Raw genomic sequence first — 26,647 nt, forward strand, 5'->3', positions numbered from 1 at the left:
GGTTTCCCTCCATCCAACCTTGAATCTTAAACCTCTCGATTAGCGAATGACTGGATCATACGCTAATCAGGATAATAAAACATAATGTGTAAACAGAACACTTTCCGGCTTTGGTCACGACATCATTTACACTCCCAGTCACCTGATGGCTCTAACAATGATAACATTGATCATTTGAGTAACATTAAAGTATACAACGTAGAACAACAGTGAACACATTGTAGACTTAAAAGTTAAATTCCAAGCCCTGACTTCCGTGTGAAAAAACAAACATGTGTTTTACCGGTGTTTTGTTGGGTTTACCTGATGACAGTGGGTGTGATCTCAGCACAGAAGAAGATGCTCAGGTTGCTGACTGCGTGGGAGGAGAACATGCCGATGATAGAGAAGGCAATGGAGAAGTTCCTATTCAGCGTATCCGAGCGCTCTGCAGACAAAGCAAAAAACACAAACGTACACCACTTTTCACTCAGTGCTCTGCATAGTGATTATACAGGGAGAATACCAGGTGTAGCGTGTAATGTGTAATTATGAAGTGTCCAAAATAATCTGTTTTTTCAGAGGTCCATATTCTTTCTAAAAAGCACAACAAGAATTATGGATGTCAAGTTGGTGTTCCACCTGTAGTTTCATAGCATTTTTTAAGATTATTTTGTAGCATTTCTGCTTAATTAGAAAATATACAGTGGAGAGTGACAGAGGAAATGGGAGAAAAAGAGAGGATGCCTTCCAATGAAGGTTTTAACTGGTGAAAATTAAGGGTACCACATACTGTATCACCTCATTAAAGTTTTCCAAAACAAATAAACAATCATCCGATTCTATTAATATTGCCTCATGTAGGAATTCCACACTATCAAATGAAATATAATGATCATCTGAGCTAGTACTCCTGTGAATTGCTGTATTGCCACTTCTTTGCTAGTATTAGAATGTGAATGCATTGATGAGAAAACATACATGTAACCTACATAAATATGTGTTTATTTTGATCAGTTACTGTAGATTAGGCCTTTTTACACTATGACTGTCTGACCCTGCCAGCTCATTTAGACCCAGCATGGTTTGAATGCCCATTGGTATGAATGAGATATGTTGAAGTTGGCATAAAGAGGATCATAGGAGACTGCTGTGCGATCGGTTCTAATCTCTAATCCCTTGTCTGACTACAGGATGGCTCATTTTGCTGCCCAGAGGGGGATTAACGGGGAGAGAATAAAGGGATTGGTAAACAGAAGAACAGAGGAGGAAGATGGGTGCTGAGGGTCAATTAGACAGCTCCATAACAGAGAGGTTCATTCTCTTCGACACAAAGGGGAGAAATGAGTGAAAAGCTAGATGTAATTACACCAAGGACTTCATTAGGAGTCTCTCCAGGGTTTGTATACTCCTAATGAAATCTGTGTGCAGCGCATTTTTCGAAACTTGATCAAGATAGTGCAGCAAATTGAGTGGCTGAAGAGTCGATTCACAATTTCTAAAGGCTGATATAAATTATACCAGAATTACTTCTGACCAATAGTAATGAATTATTGATTATTTCTCAATTCATCTACCCGACTCTAAAACACTACAACAACACAATTATAAATAAACATATATCGATTATAAATTATCTTACCTATATTCAGCTGAACACTGTACTTCCCCAGCACTAGAGGATTAAAGAGATAAAAAAAAGTATGTATTAGTGAATCAGTGACATACAGTAGGAAAAAAAAAAAAAAAAACATACAAACATGTTGCGCAAAGCTTGTCAACACTCTGTTAAAACACAAACCACTTCAAACGGGAACATGAAACATGGACATAACCTTGATGTGTTGACTCAGGTTAAACATTAAGTCTAGCTCATTTGTAACTGAATGGACTGACTTGAGTACTGTTTTGATCATGTAGAGCACCCTCGCTACACAACAATGCAGTTTGAAAGTCCAGTGGTAAATGTTCTAAAAGCATAGTAATTCAGACATTGATCAACTGAAGAGTTTCTTTACAAAATGAGATATTCACCATTTAAATAAATAAATTTAAAAAAAGAACACCCACTCTCGCATATTGACTGCTGCTTAAGCATTATGGTTTAGTATTGAAGTTAAGACTCATCTTAAGACATCTGCTTGTAAATGTCAGACAGAATGTCAGGACAGAATCATTTATGTCTTTCAGATATTAGCAAATTAGCAGCTTTTCCAAAATGGATATATAACAATTTGGCATGAAACCCTTCAACTATTCCATTAGCTTAAGCAGTGTTCACATACACTCAAAACACTGACATGAAGTCTTTGCAGCATCTTTGTAAGAGATACTGGACTTGGACAGGCACAAATAAAGACAACTCTCTGATCTAAGGGCTGACAATGTATGCTACTCTTCCAATTCTGGTGGTGAAACAAAAAAGACTAAACTTATGTATGATCAGTATTTGATACTAAGTACTATTGACAAGTGTTAGACTGATATATTGGGCCGATATTGGCCTTTTATGAAATATCGGATATTGGCCAGTCATGTTGTCTCCAATATGATGGAGATTTCCCTGACCGCAGCTATATAAAAACAGTCTATAAAATGTGACATGAAGTTTTATTCACCCTGCCTTAAAGAGCTGCTAACCCTAAAACAACTTCATTAATATGGGTTTCAATGGAGAGTTTTAGTATCCCATGGCCTAAATGCTGTTTCAGACGCTTTTCCACGTTGAATATACGAAATATCGGCAAAATACAAAAACCCATATTGGCTGAACTTTTCTGTTGGGCACACGTGACTACAATCTGTACACAGGTACATGTGTGAGTGTGTGAGATCGCCTCGTTCATAAAGTACTCACAGTTGAGCAGGCCGAGCTGCAGCAGTGACGCCAGAGCGGTGATGATCATGAACATGAGGAGGCCGCCCCGCCGCCCCATCAGGCCCACTGCGGGGCACAGGGCCATGCAGGACGCCACAGCGATGCCCGCCATGGTGTAATAGTCAGCGTAGAAGTTATGAAACATGGTGGTTTCCTGGGCCTCGGGGTCCATCATGCTGCGGGCGAAGCAGTGGTGGATCCCATAGCCTGTTAGCCTGGATAAAGGACGTAAAGAGGGAGAAGGGTTTAGGAAGGAGAGAACATAGACAAATATCAGGGAATATCATGGAGAAGGGCAGATGGTACAGAAAATGTGGGAAGAAGATAATGGAGTGTGTAGGTTGAGAATGGAGAGAAAATGTGACAGCACAATGCATCATGGGAAGGGAAGAGATGAGGGAGAACAGGAAAAAGAAGAAGAAAGGAACAAAATGGGATACGCTAAGCGAAGAGATAAACAAGAACAGAGAAAGGGCATCCGAGCAAAGTGGGATAAAAGATGAAGAGCATGGGAGTGGACGGAAGATAGGAAGAGGGAAAATTCGAGGTTTATCGCTTTTTCTCTCATCTCAGCTTATCTCAAAAATGCACGCACACACCACAAACACACCCAAAAACACATACATACACACACACATGCACACGCCCTCTCTCCTGGTTGTCTAGTGTTTCATAAGGACACAGCTCATGCAAAATTCATGCCGAGTTAGGGAGTCAGGGACACCATGCTCTGAAGCAGAGCCAAATCTGTGTCTGCCTTAGCTAAAGATGAGGTCTAGGATGGAGAGAGGAGAGGAGAGATAGCACTTCACATGAACAGAGAGAGCAACACAAATATGGAGAGACAGACAGCGGCGAGGGCCACTGATCAATGGCGTATCGAGCTTCCAGGTCAATAGTGGCATCTTGACTGCACAAAATGGCGAGTCTGACTGGCATTGCCTCGCCAAACACACACGCACACATTCCTTTTTTTACTCTCTCTGTTTTCAGGTCCTCCCACGGACACAAGCACCTAGAGAGCGCATAATCGATAAAGATGCATATGCAATTTCCTAAGCACACACTCAATGACACATATACAGTACACACTTACGAGTTGACACAGAGGACGACAATGTTCTTCCACAGGTTCCTCGTCCCGACCATTTTGACAATGCATGTCTTTTTGGGTTTCTTTTGAAGAGCTCTTTGCAGTTCTGAAAAAAAACAAGGAACCCCAGTCAATATCGACACGTCAGTGGTGTTTTCAGGTCGAAGGAAAGGCAGACGGCGTTATGTGCTCTCTAAGGAGTCAAACAAGGACACTTGTGCCCGCAGAACATCCTCATGTATTTTTAATGACTTATCCAAGCACGTTTCATCCTATGTGACTAATCTTTTCCTACTATGCGAGACAGGTATGAGAGTGTCCAGGGGAACGTACTTGGGGAGGAACAGGGGATGAATGGAGGAGGACAACGCCCGTGATACGGCACACAGCACACGGCACACAGTGGATGTTTTGGTATCAGACTGCGGGTTGCCACAGGAACAAACCTCCGCATTCTGACTGTGTGTGTTCATGTTGACGCAGGCATGTGACGGCATACCACAGCACTGCTTCAAGTTTATCTCTGGCTATATCATTGAGGCTTTCCACTGATCCTCTGGCCAAGCAGAAAGCCTACATTATCAGACTAACCCTACCAACATCTATTCTAATCAGCCACTTTCCAGAGCTTACATCCTCAGCGGTTACAGACACAGATATTTGTCATGCCACAGTTTTGCTTCTGATATGTCAGCAATGTACAATAAATGCAGATTAATCGTCAGTGGACGCATTCACGCAAACGTAGTATGGAGAGCCGAGTACTTGAATATATGTATACTACTACTCAATGCTGCATCAGCACACAGTCTCTGGGTTCTAAAAAAATTCAATTTCACATAGAGTGGTTTGATTAGATTTTTTTTTGCCTGCAGAGCCACTGCTTTTTGCAAGTATATTGATAACTGTGCAATGGCATGTCAAAGATGGCAAATGTATACTACAGTAAACAGTGTTGTTAAACCTGATAGAACTTAAAATGGATGCAATCTACTATGACGTTTGATAACAACATGGTTAACTCTGCTCTCTGCTTTCAGGAGTCTGGCAGCTCTTATGCATGTAGCCACTAACAGCTGAACCTGGGTCAAAGTGGCTGACCTGTGTCCATCTGCTGTCAGTACACCATGTGTCAGCGCTTGTCCACCCACCCAAGGCAATAATGAAATTAATGAAAGTCCCAGAGTGCCATAGTGTATGTTTAGCACCCGCTGCTACCTCAGGAGTGGCCTGTTACTATGGTTACCAGACAAGAAATGGATGTAACCTTGTCAATCTGCCTTATTTAGGAAAGCACAACCAGCCTAACAACAAGCCCTAACAAAGCACAGAGCTCCTTGCAGAGAAACCATTTGCTCGGAAGAGGACATTGCACTAAACATATAATAATGGGATGCATGTGTTTGAGTTTTTAAAAGGTTACAATGAATACAGACAGTGGTCTTCATTATGCTAATCAATGTCAAAATAAGAAAGGCATTACTTTTTCATCAAAAGAAAATGAAAGCAATGTTTATCACATGAAAATGAGTGTGAATCCATTACCTGTGAGGATCTGATCAGCGTCTAGCTCCGTGTTCACCTGGTTTTTCTTTGCAATGTGTCCCATGATCCACTTGGAGCGGCAGTACTGCTGAGTGGCCAGCAGCCAACGCAGCGACTCAGGGAAGATCCTGTCAAGAAGACAGAAGACTTCCTTCTTAATAAGAGATGAACCCCAAGTCACAATGAAACGAGTCCTCCTTTATATCACAGACATTAGTGGGAGACTGCTTCAAATCTCGCTACATCATCCTCCTTCCACTGCGGAAATCCCTGTCTTAGTATAAAAATAAATTCAGCTCTTTGTCTCCCACGCTGATTGAAGTGCATTATATCAGCAATATTGTTGCTTGATCAGAGATTAGGGCTTTGAAGTACTTTTGATTGTTTCTGAATGGAAAGCCCTTTGTTGTTCAGGTGCGCCATGGAAGCAAAGCCAAGCTCTGTGATGCTCTATGATGAATCTAAATTCTGGGATTTTCCTCTGCTGGCTGTGTACACCTCAGCTGTGGTGCTGTAGTGTACTGTGTGCCATGGCAGGGTAAATGGAGGTGAATACATGAGTATTTACTGCCTGAGCCTCAGCAAAAGAGACTGTAGTCACAGTAGAGGTCACTGGAAATGAGTTACATTATAGACATTAAATCTAATTCAGCTGGGAATACACTGCTGCAAAATGTCCTTGGAAGCAAGACTTTCTCCTACTCCTCGCTGTATATCACTGATAAACCTTGTAAAACCTGTGAAAGCATCTTTAGCTTTACAAGGTTTAATTTGGACCATAAAACTCTGGATGCTTAAGAGTTTAACACATTAAGCTTAGAACTTAAGCTAGCATCACACAACAGAATAGACTTCAAAGAACAACTCAAATTGAAAAACAGCTTGTAACCTTGGAACAGAATAATGGAAACCAACATAAAGCAGGTCTGTGCCAAGGTGCAGCAGATGCTAGGGTGTTTCCCTTACCAGATGTAGGACAGCATAAGCAGCAGGGGGCAGATGATGACAGCCTGGAGGACCTGCCAGTCACGACAGAGGTATGCCACCCCGGGCATCAGCAGCTGACCACCCAACACCACAAAACTGGCCACCATGGTCATGGAAAAACGCCATCCTGGCAGACACAGCTCAATCCCTGGCAGAGAGAATAAACGGGAAGGAGGAGAAAGAGAGAAGCATGTGTCAGTGAGTTTTCTGCAATGGCTATTTCTACCTGTGACAAAATGCCCATATAAGAGCTAAAAACCAGTATGATTTTGAATGGAGCAGAAGACATTTTTTCTTGGTTAAGTGACACTGGAAGTACAGATGTAAACAGAACATCAGATGTAGAATATTATCTGATCTTTCTTCATGCTGACAGAAACAGGCCACACAGTTGATGAATCAATCACACAAACATGCTACTGCTACCGCTGGCTGGATAAGGGAGACAGGCCAGAACATGGATCCTGACAGCAATGCCATCCCTCCCTATGCAGTGAGATTTACCTTGGTCTGATGCAATGTGGAGGTAATACCAGGCCAACATACAGTATGACGACTATTAATACTGTGACTTTACTGTGAAGAGAATAAGCCGATGGTAGCAGGCAAGCCATTGCTGAACTTTACATTTAATTTAAGACATATTAATATATTAATAGAGGAGATAAATCAGCATCTACAGTTGTTGTTCTGTGCACCAAGACAGTAGGCTGCTGTGAGACTGAACTAGAAAGAGGTTCCTTGTACCCATTCCTCCTCTATCAGAATGGCACTGATTCATTCACCAAGTCATTAGCATGCACACCACGCTGACAGCCAGCAACCAGAGACAGTTCAGCCCTTTAGACTCTGCAGCATTGAGCATGGACTCACATCAAACCATAGAAAGTGAATAGTACTGTAATGCTGGTATTCTCATAGTGCCTCACTCTGTCCTCCCTCATTCATCCCTTTATCTCACACATCACTTTCTATTTTTTTTCCATTGGGTCTTTTCTGCTGCCCTGGCATGCGGACAGTCTCCAGATGGGCCTTTGAAGGTGACAGGGCCAGCATAATACAGTGGGTGCCGGCGGTCCCGCTTCATTCCTGAGGAAAAGCCTGGAATTTCAATTAGGACTTGCCCCCTCCTGAGGACATGAATAATGCTCTCTGTTCACAGACACTATCGCAGCTGGAATGACAAAGCCAATGAGCGGAGAGCAGGGCGATGGGTGCAGGACCTGCTGAGTTTGAACTAACTAACCTCAAGTCTCCTTCTCTGTGTGCTGTTGGAAGGAAAAACCATGGTTCACTGGTTATGGACCGCATGGGATTTGAATTCTTGAGTTATGTATCAGACGTCATGTGCACTGAACAGGCCATTGCACTGTGACCCCAGAGTATGTCCTGTGGTGAGCTGCGCCAAAATGCTGACACACACACACACACACACACACATAACAAGACAAATCACATACACTCACATCTTTTACAACTACAGTAAGGATACACCACCATATGGACATACATATCTATGGCATGTTCCGTAGATGGAGCCGCAGAATAAAGAGCAGAGGTTTGTGGAAAGGAGGGGAGGCCTCCTGAGCTCCTTACTCCTGCTGACCCTAATCCTCCACATCCCACTAGATCAGCATTCCCACAATGCCCTGCTCCAGCCTGGGTCCCACTGACACAAATCTGCCCCCAACTAAGCTGATGTCGCACGCAAGGCACTTGCCAAAGATGCTAACCTGCAGCCCCTGGGGGGGGGGCGAGAGGAGTGGCACATACACGTTCACGAAAAACTGACAAAGCGCCCTTAAATACATTTGGTCACATGCACATTGGATGAGAAAATGACATAATCAAAGAATGAGCCAATAGCCAATTAATAGTCACAATAATCCCCAAAGAAGCTTTGGCTGGTTTGCTGACTTTGGCAAAACAAGTATGTGATTCACACCCTCTGGTACAGGCCACAGCAGTTCACTAGCCTTGAGTCAAGTACACAGTGTTCAGTCAAGGAGGCCCATTGTTTTACAGTGAAACAACTGGGTTGATCACTAGGGGCCGTCAGTGGGGCCATTCCCTGTACCCAGCAGCTAATGCCATGACCTCTACTGGTCACATGAGCTCCTCATGGCCCCATGCCATGATGTCACCCCCTGATCCTGGCCATTGGGTTTGTGTGTCACACTCTCACTCGCTGATTGTCGGTGCTCTGGGCCATGCTGTGAAGTATTTTATTAGGGGGCTATAGACTAAGGTGAGGTCATACTCATTGATCAATCCCTTATCTTAAACTGCAAAGAAGGCCAAATAGCCACAGGCATCGGTCCTTTGATCTACTGTAAGTGGGCTGAAATTCTCAACAATCAAAGTATATGTAAAACGCTGTCAGGAGAGAATTTTCTCCTCCTTTTGACAATGTTTGATTTTGTGTGAGTGCGTTTGTGTGTGCTGAAAACACACAGAGACAAAGATCAACACAAAAAGCAAGCAATCAGCTCTACAGTAGGCCCCAAATGGGAATACAGTGACTGATGAACAGTTTCCACTCTTAAACAAACAAAAGATTTAAGATTAAGTCTCACAAGCTCATCAACCAAAACAGATTCATCAGACTGACCAAATAATTACTCAAACATGGTATTTGTTCCCTTTTTCTCTCATTATCAGAGGACAGAGAAAAAGTGCAAAGGTTGTTCATGCTGATTTAGCCAAACACTGGACTTCACTCAGGCATTTGTGGAGGGAGATAGCATGTGGTTATGTCACAAAATGTCTCTCTCATAAATAAACAAGCTTTCCAATTGATCTCCACTCTGGGCCAACCAGAACATAGTCAGGTCATCTGTCCTTTCACTTCTAATAGGGAAGTAGCAGTCCTTGAACTAAGGCGGGGGAAAACACAGATGTAGGCTACACATGTAGGTTAACGTGCTGGGGGGAAAGATAGGGAGGAAGTTTGCTGAGCAACCAAGAATGCACACTCTGCACAAAAGGGAACTTTAACCCTGCACAGAGGAAAAAAAACTGAGTCTGCACCTTAACCCATTTATCAGGGGACGACTAGAGGGGGAGGAGAGGACTGAGGGGAAGGATGAGGCAGGACGACTGTTCAACCCATGTATCACAGGGAAAATGGCTTCCTTTTGTTGAAAAGGTTTAATTCTGTGTTGTACTCATACAACACAGAATCTATGTTCCACTCTGTCTCTCTCTATTAGAAACAGTGATGCTGCAATAGGTAGATTTCATCACTAGTCAACTTGAACGCTTGTAGGCTTAATATTCAGAATGAGATGCCTTTCCATTTTCATTTCACAAAGCCTGGGTCTCCTTACTAAGGCCCTTGTGATCCTACTGCAATATTTCTGCAGTTGTGTGAGGCCGGCCTGGCTGCCTGTCCTCAGGGAGCAATAGCCATGTGATAGGAAATGAAAAGCTTTTCTCTAGAGTCCAGACTTAGACAATATCTCACATGTGCTACTCAAGTCAGCAAACCAGACAGAGATATCCATCACAGGCATGTACAAACAATCAATTTAAATACAGACCGCTAGACAGATAATGAGACAAATAGGCAAACACAACAACCTGCCTAACAGACTGTACAAACAGGAATCTGACATTGACACAAAGGAAGCCATTTTCACACAAGGACATACACACACACACACACACATATACGCACACACAACTTCCTCTCTCTTGATCTCTCCCTCATCTCTGTGCAGAGAGATTAATGCCTGTGGTAAGAGGAGGGCACCGCTGTGAGAAGGCACCTCATTACCGGCAACAGATCCTGTACCACAGAACAGTGAAGAGGGTCTGGCCTGGCCTGGCCTGGCCTGGCCTGGTCTGGCCTGGACTTGCCTGACTACCCTGGCAAAACACAGCATAGCGCTGCAGCAGGAGGTGTACAGCGCCAAATCCTGTCTGAATGGAACAGCTTTACTCTCAAATGGAAGGAAACACACAGACAGGCAGCTATGGAGTACATATAACTATATACCATCCCATGGAGGACGGATCAGATGAGGGGCTATAAATGACTGCATGCACTAGAGAAGCAAAAGAAATAGAGCACTGTAATGGTACACAATATCATTATACATCACATCTACCTCTCTTACCTGTGATTCTAATGCAGTCAAATGCAGTCTACCTCTGTGTGTACTCTTCTCCAACCTTACTAATCCAGTAGTAGTATATGTACAAAGGGAGTGAGAGCATATACTACCCACACAATCAATACAGTCTAGTGAGTGCCTGGGTGTATCAGCAACATCATAATATACGGCTGGAATAAGTACAAAGCTTATTATATGACGAGCTTATTAATATTGGTTCTAGGTAGTGTTAATGGCTGCTAAATAGGCTCTTGATCAAACAGAGTGAGCTATCCCCACTATATTAGAAGATAACCTTATCGTGTCACCAGGCAATGTCATGTCATGCTTGTTTGATTTATGGTGGGGAAAAGGTTTTTTTAATTGACTATTCATCTGCCATGGAAAATGCAAATCTAAATGGAAACTAAAAAAAACAAACAAACATGATTTTCATTGGGAAAACTAACGATACAGTACTAACAAATGTTTCTTGTTTAGTTTAAGTAGCGTTCCAGAAACTTTTCCTGTCAATGTGACAAATGTCACTATCCAAAAACATAGAGGATATAAATAAGTTAAATATCAACAACTGTGAGCCAGTTATTTCCCCAAAGCATTAGCGTGAGCGTGTCAGACAGCATCTTTGATCGACAATAACATGTTTTTCCTCTGGATCACACTGCGTGCAACGCGTGCACACACACTGAGTCATTGAGAATGTGTGTCAAAGGTTATTGAGAGAGAAGTTCTTTGTGATACATGACTGGGGACTGCATGACAGAAACATATAGTCTGTCTCACACACACAGTCTCTCTCTGTCTGTCTGCCTCTCTCTCTCTCTGTCTCTTTGTCTATCTGCCTCTCTCTGTCTCTCTCTCTCTGTCTCTCTCAGTCTCTCTCTCTCTCTCTCTCTCTCTTTCTATGTGTCTCTCTCAGTTTCTGTCTGTCCATATGTCTTTCTCTCTCTCTCTCTCTCTCTCTCTGTCTCTGTGTCTCTCTTTCTTTCTGTGTCTCTCTCTGTCTCTGTCTCTCTCTCTCTGTCTCTTTCTCTCTCTAGAAGACACATCTCACACACCCACGACAGGTATAGGCAGGCCTCCTGTGATTCAGAGGTGGAAAGGACCCAAGTACTGTACTTTTTATAATGTACTGTTTATTTTAAAGATACTTGTGCTTTACTTTAAGTTTTCAATATTAGGGACTTTTCTCATTTTCTTACACTTCAAAATTCACATTTTACTCCACAACATTCTCTAACACCTGCATTTACCAGTTGCGTTTAAGAAATATAATGGAAAACACTAATGCGTGCACACACACTTTAGCTGGCAATTTATATTCTTCAGTCGGGATCAACTTTTCGTTTACCTAGCAAATATTTTGATACAGCAAACTCTTACTCTTACCCAGAGTATCCCAAAGGTATTTCAGCATTCTGATTATCAGGCATGTGTACTTTCACCACTGTTGTTACAACATGACCTCTGGAATAGTACTCCTGCTAAAGTGACATTTGGTGTAAATAACTACCCTGGGAAAAAATATATATATATAACCGCTTCTCTGTCTTGGAAAAGCAACCCATTTTCGCCCCCAGTAGCTGATACTAATGCATGAGGCAACAAGCGTAAATAAAAAGCGAGCTCTAGCCCACTGCCCCAGAACACAATAATTGTCTCCAACTGATCACAACAATCTCATACAAACACCCAGTGCCGCCAGCTAGCATGACTCAGCTAGTGTGTGCTGCTGTGTGTGTTTATCTGTGTGCGGGGGGTTCAGAGGTGTGTGTGTGCGTACTGTAAAAACGCACTAGCTAGCAGCACCGTGACCCTGAGCTATAAGCACTAGAGCTTTGTGCGGTGCTACAGTGCTAAAAATGCTAACACACACACTGATGGAACACTAGGGTATAAATAGCTGCGCTGCATCAGATGACTCTCTATAGCTATCGGCTTTGCTATTCTTCCGTAATGTTTAATAGCCAACATAGATCAATGGGGTGGAGAGATGACCTATTAGTCTGGTCTGTTTTACATGAGAGGTCTTCGCCTTAAAACACAGCAACACTTCACTTTCACATGCAGAGGCGGCCTAATTGCATCACATTGCACCACAGTCCAGCACTCAGAATGGCAGCTTAAATCAGAGGTGAAAAAGTCCTTTCTCCTTTCCACATTTCTCCCCATCTTACTCCCCACTCTTTTTTTTCTCCCCATACTTTTTTTTCTGCCTTCTCTCCCTTTGTCTGATAAGTCCCCCCACCCCACCCCCAATCTCCACTCCTTTTATTCCCCTCTCTCTGCGTGGCAGTTAGCGTCAGGAGCCGAATTAAGTGTCGCCTCACATCAGCCATGTTGGCTGCTGCAGTGGGCCTGAATCCGACAGGCCATCCTAGCGGAAAGGACAGTGGCAGTGCTCAAATCGCTCCCCCTCTTGTGGAAAGGGGCTCCTCATAACTCAGTGGATTGCCTACTTGCTGTTCTCATAGAGTCCAGCGCAGGGTATGACGGGTTAGGGCAGAGTTTCCCAGACTTGTTCAAACCAAGGACCCCCATATAGACCACCATTTGATGAGATTTTGTCCCACATGCCCCCATCTGAGAAGACCTTTTGTTTGATATGATGTAGTACAGAATTGCTTATTGTTTTATACTGTACATAGATTAAATAATGTTTTTTTCTTCCTCTACTCTCAGATTATTTCATTGTGCAATATTTCAAAAAGATTGGTTGAAATTAACTGTGAACCCCCTCTGACCGCTTCAAGGACCCAGAACCCCACATTTGGAACCACTGCTTTAGGAGACAGTGACTTGGATGATGTGGGTTATTGTCTTCTTTTTACTGTGTGCTCTTACTCATAAGGATTTGTCAAATTGTATGTGAAACCTAAGAGAAAGGCCACGATCATGTTTCTGACTTCTGTAATGCCACCTTCTAGATTAAGATTATGAAATGGCGCCTACCCTTCCAGATATGTGCACTAAGACTTAATTGCACATGGTAATGGGCTGATGAGAATGGGGGATTAGTGTCATGTCTCCAATACAAACACAGCTGAAGCTGAGATTTGGACCCGACTTCCCATTCTCGGCAGAGTCAACCAAAGCAAACCACAAAAGAAGGTCATGTGGTTTACATGCTTCTGATGTTAAATGTGGAAATGTCATATGACAGCGAGCACCAGAGTTCAACTGGATTACATGTACATTTTAGGTCACACTCTTACCCAGAGTGATTCACAAGGAATGACCAGGTAAGGTTTAGGTGACGCACATTCTCAAGGACACTTTGACAGGACACACGGCTGTTGCCGGGATTGAATCTGAGCCTATCAATGTAAACACAAGGCAAACACAAGGAAATGCAACTGATTTAGGAAAGTCCCAGAGTGCCTCATTTACTAATTTACATTTTAATGTAAAACAGTTAGTGACACTTTGCTGTTGGCTGATGCAACAGTCAATCCACATTTCAAGGCTACAATGGATTCCGAACCAGTATGCGTTGAAATAAAATGATTGATTCTGTCCAATAGTGTCTCTGTTATTGAATGATATATACTGTAGCTAAACTTCGACCAGCACTAGTGGAGTTTTGTCAGTACAGAGTGGTTGAGGGGAAAACATCATATGACAGTAGCCATAACACATAGAATCAGAAATAGGGGCAGCAGTATAGCGATTCAAAACCTATCCAAATGTGCATATTTAACCTTATGTTTAACCTTCTGTAAAGGTTAAACTTACCTAGGTAAAGTTTACTAGAAAGTTTGGCAAACTTTTTTTGAAAGCAAGAATTTCATGTCATGAGGATATTGGTTCTTAGAATAGAAACAAGGAAACAGCTGATGTGGTAAAAATATAATTAGTATTATTGCTTCATAAATGAGTGTCAAACCCAATTTCTTTCTACTTGGTGTGTGTTGCTTAACAACAGCAGGGAGAAAAGGTATTCAGCTGACTGCATGACAGGTCCATGGTTGACTGTTGGCTTTTATGACTCTTACCTGAGGAGTTGGCAGGCTGACTGATTTAGAGTGGCACTCCTTAAAATCTGTATTTACTCTGCAATTACTAGGAAGGCAAATGCAAAGAATGGAGAAGCAGGGTAAAGAATGAGAGAGTGAGAGAGGGAGGAAGGAAAGATAGATTTGGCCAAGTAGAAATTGAAAGAGGGAGTGGGAGAGAACAAAAGAAGGTTAAAAAAAAAAGAACACAGAAAAATAATGAGAAAGAAATATTGAAGGGGAGATGTGGTCTGGGGGAGAGAAAGCAGCATAATCCTTTGCTCCAAAGTCTGACCTAGAATAATTGGGCCCTCTGTAGAACAAACAGATGTAGCTTATTTTTTGGCATGCACCTCTGCTACACTGTAGCTCTCTGCCCCCAGAGAAATGCTCTAATAAATTCAAATATTGTTCCCTTTTCAACCATCACAATGCTCAACTGCTCTGCTGCTTTGGCCACCAGCTGTTCAGAGACATGAGATTTGTGTTTTAATATGCCTATTCAGTTCTTTCTTTTTTTTTAGATGGTTTCAAAGTAGACAGCGACAGGGAAGACTGGGAGAGAGAGGGGATGACAAAGTTCCCAGGACGGATTCAAACCCAGGACATCACATTTACATCTGAGCCACCAGGACGCCCCATGCCTCTATACATTTGTAAAGAGTGCGCTGCATTGGTCACTGCACCACTAATGCAAGAGAGATGTAAGATGATTCAGAACTTCTACAATAGCTACCACTCTACACAGACTCATATTCTTCATATGAAGAGTAAAGAATACAGACAGGTGTATACTAAGAACTACTAAGTCCATAGTGTACAATAATCTATTGAATCATAAAATGCAGCCTGATGAGAAAAGAATGGATGCTGATGTCACTTTCATTTAAAATCAATAAGGCACCTTACTGTACAGTGGCATCCAACCCCTTTGGTCCTCTCTCCCTTCTTCTGTCCCACCCTCTCTCCCTTTGTCCTGGGAGTGGACCAAACGCTCCTTCTATTTTGGGAGTGCAGCGAAGCTTTTCAAGGTATACGATGTGGAGTAAATTAGAATGACAAGGACATGGAGACATGGAGGGGCCCCCTCCTTCGTCATCTTGCCCTTGCTCCCTCTCTCCCTTCCCTCCACTTTTGCAACCTCCCTTTGCACCGGTCAATTACTGCAGCCAAAGAGGCTTTTAAGGATCCATCGCAAGACCAGAATGTGCATCAACTGGAAGGCCAATTACCAGGACACTATCAAAAGTCCCTTCTCTCCCATTCTCTCTCCTGTTCCCCCTTGCAGCTTGCTAGATTATCACTCCTTTAAAGCTTTGCTGTACAGAGAGAAGGTCACACTCAACAGAGGGGATTCATCTTCATGAACATTATGGACTGTATGGACACTAACTGCAGTGATGGGTGAGACTGCAGTGAAGGCATACTATCAAAACCCCCTCCTCTACTCTCCTGTGTCTTTATCAGTAAAATCCCATGAAAATAATTTAGTTGGTCCACTTAAATAAAAATGAAAGAGTTCACTTCAAGGGTACACATGCCAGTAATTGCTCTGTAGTGAGAAGCGTACATCCAAAGAATGGCATTCAGTTTAACAAATGTTAGTAGGTCACTGCAACAATTGCTTCTCTTTAAAGCTTCTTGCAGTTGGATGCGTCCCTCAGCTTCCCTCAGAATTAAAGCGAAACAGCTCTTTGATCAGATATGTCTGGTTGTTAGTGATGACACAACTGAGGGAAAACTAAGGATAACTGCCCCTTACAACATTGAACTTGCTGTGTACCAGCAAGAGCTGTTATTACTTCCTAGAAATGGAGCCGAGGCCAAAACAAACCAGACTGGCTTACCCTTAAGGTGAGCAGACTGTGCTAATGTTCCATGTAATAGACCTGCATTTCCTGTATTGCTGCGGTGCAATGGCCTTTGCCATTTCTTGTGAGCTCCTCTGTTTAGTACATACGTTGAAAACAAGCTCTCTCACCTGCAGGGGATCCTCCACAAACATGACCCACACTAACAACAAGCTTTCAAGGTGTTCAAATGGTACCTGAAGGGCTTGGAGTCAAATTTCCGCATTTCTTGAGAGGCCTAGTTTATAGACATTCTGGACACTGTAGCATCATTGTAGAATTGTACACAGTCAACCCAGACGATTATTAATGTATGACAGCCAGTGCAGGGCAGTGGTTGGAAGTTGAAGACTTACTGAGGACATAGAGAGACAGGGTGATCCCTGCCAAGCAGAAGCCCTCAAAGAAGCGCAGGGTGCTGAACATGGGAACGTTGACGGAGAAGGCCACAGTCAGGCCAAACACCAGCATGAACAGCACTGAGATGATCAGCACTGGGTGGCGGCCAAACCTATAGAGGGAGTAAGACAGAAATTAACTTTTTGACTTTGTAAAACATAGGTCTTTTGATTAAGGTATTTTATCCCTCTTAGCACCGAAAGACCATCATTTGTATTTTACCTTGGATTATAGGCACACTCAATGTACAGTCTTACCAGTCAGCAAGGACTCCAAACACCAGGTATCCGAAGATGGATCCCACCAAGAGGGAGAACTTTGCAATGTGGACCTTCCACGCCGAGTCACACACCAGACTCCACTGCAGAGACAGATGAACACACATTTAAGCGTCAGTGTCAAACAGTTTCTGCTTTGCAAAAAATCTGGAAATTAAGCGTGAACATTATTTTCTGAGCATGAGGCATTTTTATCCGTCACACTCCACTAGTTGTACACACAAAAACAGTTTGTCTAACTGGGTGATGGGACACTCCCCCACTCTCAAAACACATTAGCACTCATATTATCATATGGAAAATCCCAATCAAGGTTTTGTTACGCTCATTTGCTAAGCTCACATAAACAGATATTTTCAAGGAAAGGAAGAGTGAATGTCATAAATGCTTGTTGGGATTTGGACTATTATGAATATCAACACGATATTCCCCCAAAGATTACCTTCCCTTAGTAAGGAATTATTTCACTCACAATTTTGGGTAGATAATTCCAAAAGTGTAAACTGGTCTGATCACCAATTATCTGTCTATGAAAAGCTGTTCAAGAGGCTCTAGAAAGGGGCTGTCCCACGTTAATTGCGGCATGTGAACGCCTCATGTTCACAGCATGCTGCTGCTGCTCTAGCCAATTAAGAGTGCCAGTAGGAGCAGAAGAGAAGCGAGAGCAGACTTTAAATACTATTAAGAGCATAGTTACGTTTTAGTTCCTAGTATTATCACAACGCCAGTTTACTTTTCTGTTAAGAGTGTGCGTGTGTGACAAAGGGTGAGTAAGCAATTACCCTTTTAAGACATATTTGTTGTAATGTGTCATTTTCATTGCTGCATGGAAACTGCTGTGTGAATTTGTTGATGTGTAACTGTTACCTTTGGCATAACTTTGATAGAATATCACAATCCATTTAGTAACTGGTCACATAATGGAGAGAGGCAGTGATGCTGTACATTATTTATTTATCTTGTTATTTTAATTGTGAAATAGATAGCATTCTTTAATTATTTTGGTTCTTGCAATATAGTATAATTATTATAATAATTTTGCTGTAGGTCTGGATACAGGTACACAGGTGTTATTGTTAGAGCAAATACTATACAGTCCACCTTCAGATAATACTTTATACAGCTTGATAGATTACCTATGTGATTACCTATTACCAAGGGTTTTTGTTTTTCTGTTTAGATCACACTTCTGTCCATCCTGAGCATAAACTGGCCAGAGATAACCCTCATGTCCGTGTTTTCACTGACACACCGTGGCGACAGCCATCTTTAACTTTGAGCCAGAATCCTCCAATACAAAGTGGTCCTTCAAGCCGGATAGGGCTGTTACCATGGCAACGTCACAGCAGAGTTCACAATCCAACAGCCTGCCCACCTGGATGACTACATACTAGATTACGGAGGCCAACCGACAACCTCTACACCAGGGCATGGGGTGAGCCCTCCGAGTAGCAGTGCATCCATCATCCAGGATCCAAGGCAGTCCAGTCCACCCAGTAGCTTCATGCAACAGATCCTTGAAACAGCCAAACAGCAGAGCAAGACTGCTAAACTGCCTTGGTCCATTATTATTCTCACTATACATGCTTCCACTTGGTGACATCATTAGAGATCACAATTTATGTTTCCATAGTTATGCGGATGACATGCAACTGTACATCTCTGCTGAACCAAATGATGCTGCAGCTATAAACTCCATTACTACCTGTCTTTTGGCAATAAATAAATGGATGAGCAAAATTTTTTAAAGTTAAACGAGGACAAAACTGAAATCCTACTAGTCGGCCCTAAAACAAAAAGGGAAATGCTGTTTAATAATCTGGGAACATTGACTCCCTGGATTAAATCTGAGGTTACAAATCTTGGTGTTATCCTAGATTCAGATCTAAGCTTCAAGTCCCACATTAACAAGGTCACGAAAACATCATTTTTCCACCTGAGAAACATAGCTAAAGTATGACCATTATAAATCAAAAAGATGCTGAAAAACTGATTCATGCATTTATTTCAAGCTGACTCGATTACTGTAACACACTTTTTACTGGTCCCCCGAAAAAAAACACAGAGACTTCAGCTTATTCAAAACTCTGCAGCTTGGCTATTAACCAGAACCAAGAGGAGAGAGCACATTAGTCCAGTTTTAGCTGCTCTACAGTGGCTTCCTGTAACATTTAGAATTGATTTTAGGGTCCTCCTCCTTATATACAAAGCCCTTAATGGGCTAGGACCAAGCTACATTGCTAACTCCCTTGTTCACTACTTGCCTTCAAGAACACTGCGATCATCAGCTGCTGATTTATTGGAGGTTCCCAGCAACAGCTGAAAGAAAATCAGGGATGCAGCCTTTGTCAATTACGCCCCAAAGCTATGGAACACACTACCTATAGATATCAGGGAAGCCAGCTCGCTAAATATTTTTAAAAGAAAGCTAAAAACGTATCTCTTCACTTTAGCCTTTAACTAGCTATGACTTTCCTGATACAGGCCTCAAACTCTTTTCTTTTTTTCTTTTTTTTTTGCACTTGCTTCGCACTTATGCGCTTCTTTTAAAATGTTGTATTTTACTTGATTTTATGCATTCTATGTACTCTATTTCTTAACTTTATTTTTATTATTATTCAGTTTTATTTTCCATCTTATGTTATGCTCATTCTATGTCTATTTTCATGCATGTAATTTCTTTGTTGTAAAGCACTTTGAGCTGCATTTCTTGTATGAAAGGTGCTATACAAATAAAGTTTATTATTATCATTATTATTATTATTATTATTAAACAGCAAAGTGAAGCAGCCAGGCGGCAGACTGAGCTTCTTGAGCAACTCCTGTTGAGGAATACCACACCAGCCTCAGCCCAGTCCTCCAGAGCACCCTCATGGCATTCATCACCTTTGGCCCATTCTCTGAAATCAGTGAGAAAAGCACAGCCAAGCCCCAATGTATGCCTACAGAGCCCACCGTTAGCAAGGGCTGAGACTCCCACACAGAATCCTTCCTCCCAACCATTTGGTGAGTTGCCGCTCAATCAGTCAAACTCCCCGCCAGCCCAGCACTTTGCATCACCACCTCCACTAAGTCAAGTGTCGTCCCTCAGTGCATACAGATATGATATGAGGATACCACCCCAGCTCACCTCTCACAGCTCTCTAGCTTCATGCCGCTATGTCCTCTCCCACAAGTTCCAGACCAGAGTCAGCAACTACAGGCCTCACTCCACCCAGAGCCCCCAGCTAGGGGAGAAGACGATATGCTAGTTAATTCACTATACCAAGCCAGCTTAGTGATCCCAGTCCAGCCGCTTAAAGTTGAACCTCCTCTCCAGGATTATACCCATCATGCTCCAGTGCCAGCCCATCATATTACTCCTCCTGTCCCTGGGTCAAAGACAACACCTGAAGCTCCATGGTATGCACCACCCTACCCGCTCCACGTGGAAGGACCTACCTTTCCAGATTTCACGAAGGAAGATCGTGCACAGTATGTGGAACTTTGGCTGGCCCTCAACAGCCTCCTCCACGAAGGTCAGTCTGAACAGTATAAGTATTCTCTCCTCCTGAAACACGTGAAGGTCCCCAACGCCCACAGACTGGTACTAGCCCATGCAGAATCATCCAGCCCCTATACCAATGCTCTGCATGTACTGGATAGAAGGTACGGGAGACCCTATTAGTTTGCCCTCCGAGAAATAGAAACCCTGGAGAACCTACCTCCTGTTGGTGCAGGAGATTAACGAGCCTATGATGACTTCTCCCTGCGTGTACAGGTCATGGTGGGCATTCTAAAAGCCCTCAAGGAGGATGGCATGGAAGAACTACATAGTGGCTCAAATGTGAAACAACTGCTGAACCGGCTACCACGTTCACAGCAGCAGCGGTTCAGGAGATATCACATGCGGTGAGACCCCAACCAGATCAAAACGTCCCTCATCGAGTTTGCAGAGTGGTTGCAGATGGAAGCCGACTGCATGGAGTATGACCCGATGGACCAAACCTTCACAGAGAAGAAGGAGTTTAGGCCAGCACATCGTCCTCAGAACTGACCATCCACAGTCATGCACACAATGGAGTCTAACCCACCTGAGGCTACCCCCATGGCACCACCATTTAAGAGTAAGATTAAGGGAAAGGCTTTCTGCCCATACTGTGAGAACAAAGAACATTATTTGAGTCAATGCACCACATTTGCTGCCCTTACTAAAGTCCAGGCTGTCAGCTGGATTAAGCGAAACAAATGGTGCTGGAGATGTGCACGGGCCTAAAGTGGTTAAAGTCACTCTCCATCATGAGAATAGAGCCTTGGAGACCTACGCCATTTTAGACGATGGCTTGGAGCGCACCATCCTGCTCTCCTCTGCTTTAAAACGCTTGGGTCTTCAAGGAAGGGCAGAAGCCATGAAACTGCGAACTGTGCACCAAGAAATCAAGATGGTGCATGGGTCTTCAGTGGCTTTCACCATCTCCTTAGAGAGCCAGCCCGATGAGAAATTCCACATCCAGAAGGCTTTTACCGCTGATCAACTGGGATTAGCAGAATATGATAGCAGAATATGATTTTCTCAAGTTTAAATAAAGGTAATAATAATATACTTACCCAGTGGCAGCCTTGCAGGAGAAATATACAAGGCACGTCCCACACTGCTCATCGGCTCAGATCATCCAGAGCTCATCATCCCGATTGAGCCAGTGCGCCTTGGCCCACCAGGGGGTCCAGCTGCAATTCATACGCACCTTGGTTGGACTCTACAAGGCCCCTCTAGACACCTACAGGATCAACTCCCAGCCTCACAGTGCCTTTTTACCTCCCCCTGCACTGGCAAGTGGAAAGGTTGTGGCAATTAGATATCCTGCCTTTCCGAAACGAGAAGGAAGTTGTCAGATCGAGACAGGATCAGGAAGCAATCAACAAGCTTGAGTCCAAAACCATTAGAGTGGTGGTCGACAGGACCTGCGACTGTGCCACACCCCTTCTGCAAGCTAAGAACATGCCCAGGCTAACGCACCTAGGGAAGCTGTGATGTGACTCACCAAAAACCCACAACTCGCGACAATCTACCAGCAGGAGATCCAGGAGCTTGAGAGTGCAGGATATGTCACTAAGCTCTCCCCCCAGGAAGCAGAACAGTCGGACGAGTTGTGGTACATACTTCGCCACCTGGTATCCCATAATGGCAAACACAGACTCATCTTCAATTGCGCCTTCACCTATAATGGTGAGAGCCTCAACAACTTCCTGCTGCCGGGACCCACGCTTGGCTTGTCACTTTTGGGGGTGCTTGTCCAGTTCAGAGAACATCGAGTGGCAATCAGTGGAGACATCCTTGAAATGTTCCACCAGGTCCGTCTCCTCTCTGATGACAAGCCCCTTCTGAGGTTCCTCTGGCAGGACCTGCAACCCGGAAAACCCCCGGAAGTATATGAGTCCTCCCCTTCAGCACCACTTGCAGCCAGTGGTGCCACATTTGCCCTCCAGAGGCATGTGTTCAGCCACAGCAAGCCAGGGGATGGAGCTCGACATGCAGTGGAAAGGAGCTTCTATGTCGACAATTGCCTGCTAAGCACCACTACACCAGAGGAGGCACGGACCCTGGTGGACCAGTTAAGAGAGTTGTTGGCATCCGGTGGCTTTGAAATTAGGCAATGGGCGAGCAATGACGCTTCATCTGCCAAAGGAGGCGAGATCCACAAGTACGGAGCTGTGGATATCTGACTCTCAAGCCGATCCTCAAGAGCATGCACTTGGGTTAACCTGGCATTGCGCTCCAGATAACCTGCACTACAAACACCGCCCATCTCCTTATCCAGAGTGACTATGCGTAATATTTACCGTGTACTCGCAAGCCAGTATGATCTACTCGGATACATACTTCCATTTACCACCAGGGCTAAGGTGCTTGTGCAATGTCTTTGGGCTAAGGAGAGAGAGTGGGATGACCCCTTACTACCCTCTGAGCTACTGCAAGCATGGAAGACATGGGAAGGCGAGCTCCAACACTTACCTCAACTCCACTTAACTCACCGAGGATGAGCAAAGGCAAGTTCAGCTAGCCTTTGTACTTGCACGATCCTGTGTCGCCCCTAAGCGGCAACTTTCCATGCCAAGATTGGAATTGAGTGCCGCCCTCACTGGTGCCCAGCTAGCCCACCTTCTTCACAAGGAGCTAACTGTGGGGATCAAGAACACAGTGTTATGGACAGACTCCACCACTGTCCTCACTTGGCTGCAGTCCGAATCCTGCAGATACAAAGTGTTTGTAGGAACTCGGATTGCTGAAATCCAGGAGCTCACCCAGGAACACTGCTGGAGGTACGTTGAGTCGTCTAGCAACCCGGCGGATGACATAATCCAGGGGAAGACCCTATTGGAGCTGGCTCAGCCTAATAGATGGAGTCAGGGGGCAGAGTTCCTGTACCAGAGCCCTGAGTTATGGCCGGTAACCCCTACAGCAGTGACCCTAGAGGACCCAGCAGAACTCAGGAAGTCTAGGTTCTGTGGGTTTACTACCGTTGACCCCTCCGCCATAGATGTCAGCCAGTACTCCACCTTCCAGGATCTGGTGGAGGCTACTTGCAGGTCCCTAAATGGGGTGGCTTCCCAGCTCAGTGCAGCCGATTACCAGCGAACGGAAGACACTATTCTGCAAAGAGCACAAAGGGTGAGTTTCCCACAGGAGTACGATGCCCTTCATTCCGACAAGTCCATCTCCTCCGGTAGTCGCCTCATCATGCTGTCCCCAGAGTTTGACACCCACACAGGGTTAATTCGTGTTAGGGGTCGATTACGGCATGCTGAAGGCCTCAGCACAGATTCGGTGCACCCGATAGTACTCGACCCAAAACATCTAGTGACTCGACTCCTAGTGCAGCAGTATGACAGCAAGCTATGCCACCCAGGATCTGAACGGGTCTTTACAGAGCTCCGACGATGGTTCTGGATTCTCAGGGGCCGAGAAGTAGTCCGTTGCCACCAGCACCACTGCCCAGAGTGCCAGAAGTGGAGGGCCAAACCGAAGGTGCCCAGATGGCCGACCTCCCCCCAGCCCAGCTGTGTCTTATGAAGCCTGTTTTCTACTCCACGGGGGTCTGGAGATGATAGATTACCTATGTGATTACCTATTACCAAGGGTTTTTGCTTTTCTGTTTAGACCACACTCCTGTCCATCCTGAGAATAAACTGGCCAGAGATAACCCTCATGTCCGTGTTTTCACTGACACACCGTGGTGACAGCCATCTTTAACCTTCTTTAACCAGAATCCTCCAATACAAAAGCACTCAGTATCTTAAAATGAGAAGTAGTTGCTTATTGATGAATTATTAGTCTCTAGAGTACTTATGGCTCAACGGTTTGCCATTAAATGCTGCATCTAAATTTTTGCATTTCAATGTTGTAGTAACTGTTTACTCTCCATTATTAGCAAGCTTAGCACAAAAAAACGTGGTCTTTCAAACCATTTGCAAATAATGCAGTGCTGCAATTTAGAGAGTAACACTCAAAATGCTGTGCATACAGCAAAGTCAAAATGTGGGATTGGAGACATTTTCCTCCACTATAAAATATATTGACAGAGCTTCTAATACAGAATTTTGGAAGTCTTTTAAATGTAATGAAAGGCCACATGATGTTTCTTTATGTTCTAATTCGACCTGCATTTGCCTTTCAGTTGCACCTCAAAGAAGTGAAAACTTATCTTCCTCTGAAAATCATCACAACCTTAGAGTCTGTGTATATGCCCGTACTTCCTACAGTCAGAAATCCCGGATTGGGGCTATATACACAAGGCTTTTCAATTCAGTATGACTCTTCTACTGTGTGTTATGATGGTGCATTTAGCCACCTCCGCCTCTCCTCACTCTCTTATACCTTCATCCTCTTGCCAGTGACTGAACCTCTCCTCACCAGCAGCAGTGGGATTCCCAGAATGCAAACAATGCTGTGTGTGTGTGTGTGTACATGTCTGATTTGCATGAGCCAAGCATACCCTGATTTTTTCCCCCACAGTAGTCAAGTATAATGACAAATACACCTAGCATACAGCACAAGCAGTCAACGTAGGAAGCTGCAGCAGTTCATTTAAAGCCCAGTGGATCAATACATGAAGTGTCGACTTTGCTAAAGAGTGTGTGCCCTGCTTGTGGGAACACACAACTCATTGCTCAAAAAAGCTACCCGAACCTACACAACTGACATTAGTATTATCAGTTAATCAGCTGAGTTAAAAGGTAGCAGATCCTGAGGTGACCAAGAGCTGAATTTGAGAGAGGAGGTGGTCATTAGGGGTCTTCCCGGCTACTTATGCCTGTCAGCTGTCTGTGGTGACATAAGGCAGGCAGACAGGGGCAGACGGGGGCACGGAGGTCATAACAGGTGCGTAACGCATGGGGAGGCTGATCAACTCCCTGAACTCTGCACTGCCTCATCTAAACACCAAACCCTAAAACTATAAAACAAAGTTTCCCTGTCAATAAAAAATACACTTATTTCATGTAGCAGCTCTGCCTGACTGAGAACTCCTCCTCACCTTGAAACACAAACTCTTGGTCGTTCCTACAGTTCTCTAAGGGGCTCTAACCTCCTATAACCTCTACCATAGTGACCTGTTCAGAATGGAACGCTCCAGGATTACCCAGAGCCACCCAGTCATCACATGATCCAGGCATGCCACTCGTTCATGGTTTCAGTATCGATGTCAGCAGAGAAACAGACAGACGGAGGGAGGCAAACAAGTTCCTGTTGCGCAATTCCACCAAGCTAAACAAGGGTGTTTAAAAATGAAGCTGCCCTCCTGTGGGACTGTGAGAAGTGAAACTCTGGGTGTGCATTTGTAGGGGGACTGGGACTGCAAGGCTGGATAATGATTTGATGACTAAGCGGAACAGAAATCTGCGAGTGACCACAGACAGATGACCAGTGTTGTAAAATACCAATACAAATCAGCATTCCCAGGGCACATGCGTGAGATAAAGCAGCCACAAACAGCTGATAGCTTGGTAATAGTGTTGCTAAAATGTGTAGGCCAATGGGCAGAGCATGGCGCTTCACTGTCTGTTAGATTTTTATTCCCACGCTAAAAATGTATTCACTTATCGAGGCACTTTATTTGAAAGCGTGCCAAATAGCATGTATTATTCACCAGCTCTCTTTCCAATCCAATTCTCTGATTCAACTCAATATACAATTATAAATGCACACCCAAACTGCTAGTTAGTACAAATGGAGAAATATGGGCAGAGTTACAGCTACAACAGAGCAGAGAAAATGCTACAAATTGTGGGCCAATCTCAACATGAGTCAAAGCCATGTAGCTACAGTCTTCTATGCCCTAGTGCTTTCTGTTGGTTGCTCCCTTGCTATTGTCTTGCTCATTTAGGGGAACTGAATAGAAGTCACTGTGCAGAGTAGACAATAATATTGAAGACGCAATATTAATCTATTAGTTGACAGTCAGAGGACAAAAGCTGGTGACACTGTATGTGTGTGTGTGTGTGTGTGTGTGCACATGTGTCTCAAGTCTGCAAGACCGTTACACGCAA

General features: G+C 43.9%; 1 protein-coding gene across 2 annotated transcripts in view; it reads right to left on the reverse strand.

The window, feature by feature from the left end:
• LOC139665607 (solute carrier family 22 member 23-like) overlaps positions 1 to 26,647 on the reverse strand; it is a 36,322-nt gene that overhangs the window by 4,123 nt on the left and 5,552 nt on the right. For both annotated transcript variants that reach the window (XM_071544683.1, XM_071544682.1), the window contains 8 exons: positions 17,102 to 17,205; positions 16,802 to 16,956; positions 6,462 to 6,630; positions 5,496 to 5,623; positions 3,954 to 4,056; positions 2,837 to 3,072; positions 1,622 to 1,654; positions 304 to 427 (listed from right to left, as the gene is read on the reverse strand). In XM_071544683.1, coding sequence (XP_071400784.1) covers positions 304 to 427; positions 1,622 to 1,654; positions 2,837 to 3,072; positions 3,954 to 4,056; positions 5,496 to 5,623; positions 6,462 to 6,630; positions 16,802 to 16,956; positions 17,102 to 17,205 — 1,052 coding nt within the window. The remainder of the gene's footprint in view (positions 1 to 303; positions 428 to 1,621; positions 1,655 to 2,836; positions 3,073 to 3,953; positions 4,057 to 5,495; positions 5,624 to 6,461; positions 6,631 to 16,801; positions 16,957 to 17,101; positions 17,206 to 26,647) is intronic.

This window comes from Centroberyx affinis, unplaced genomic scaffold, assembly GCF_046629955.1.
Source record: "Centroberyx affinis isolate AG114_WGS23_722 - 3 ecotype Tasmania unplaced genomic scaffold, CSIRO-AGI_Caff_v1 ptg004630l_1, whole genome shotgun sequence".
Classification (NCBI taxonomy): domain Eukaryota; kingdom Metazoa; phylum Chordata; class Actinopteri; order Beryciformes; family Berycidae; genus Centroberyx; species Centroberyx affinis.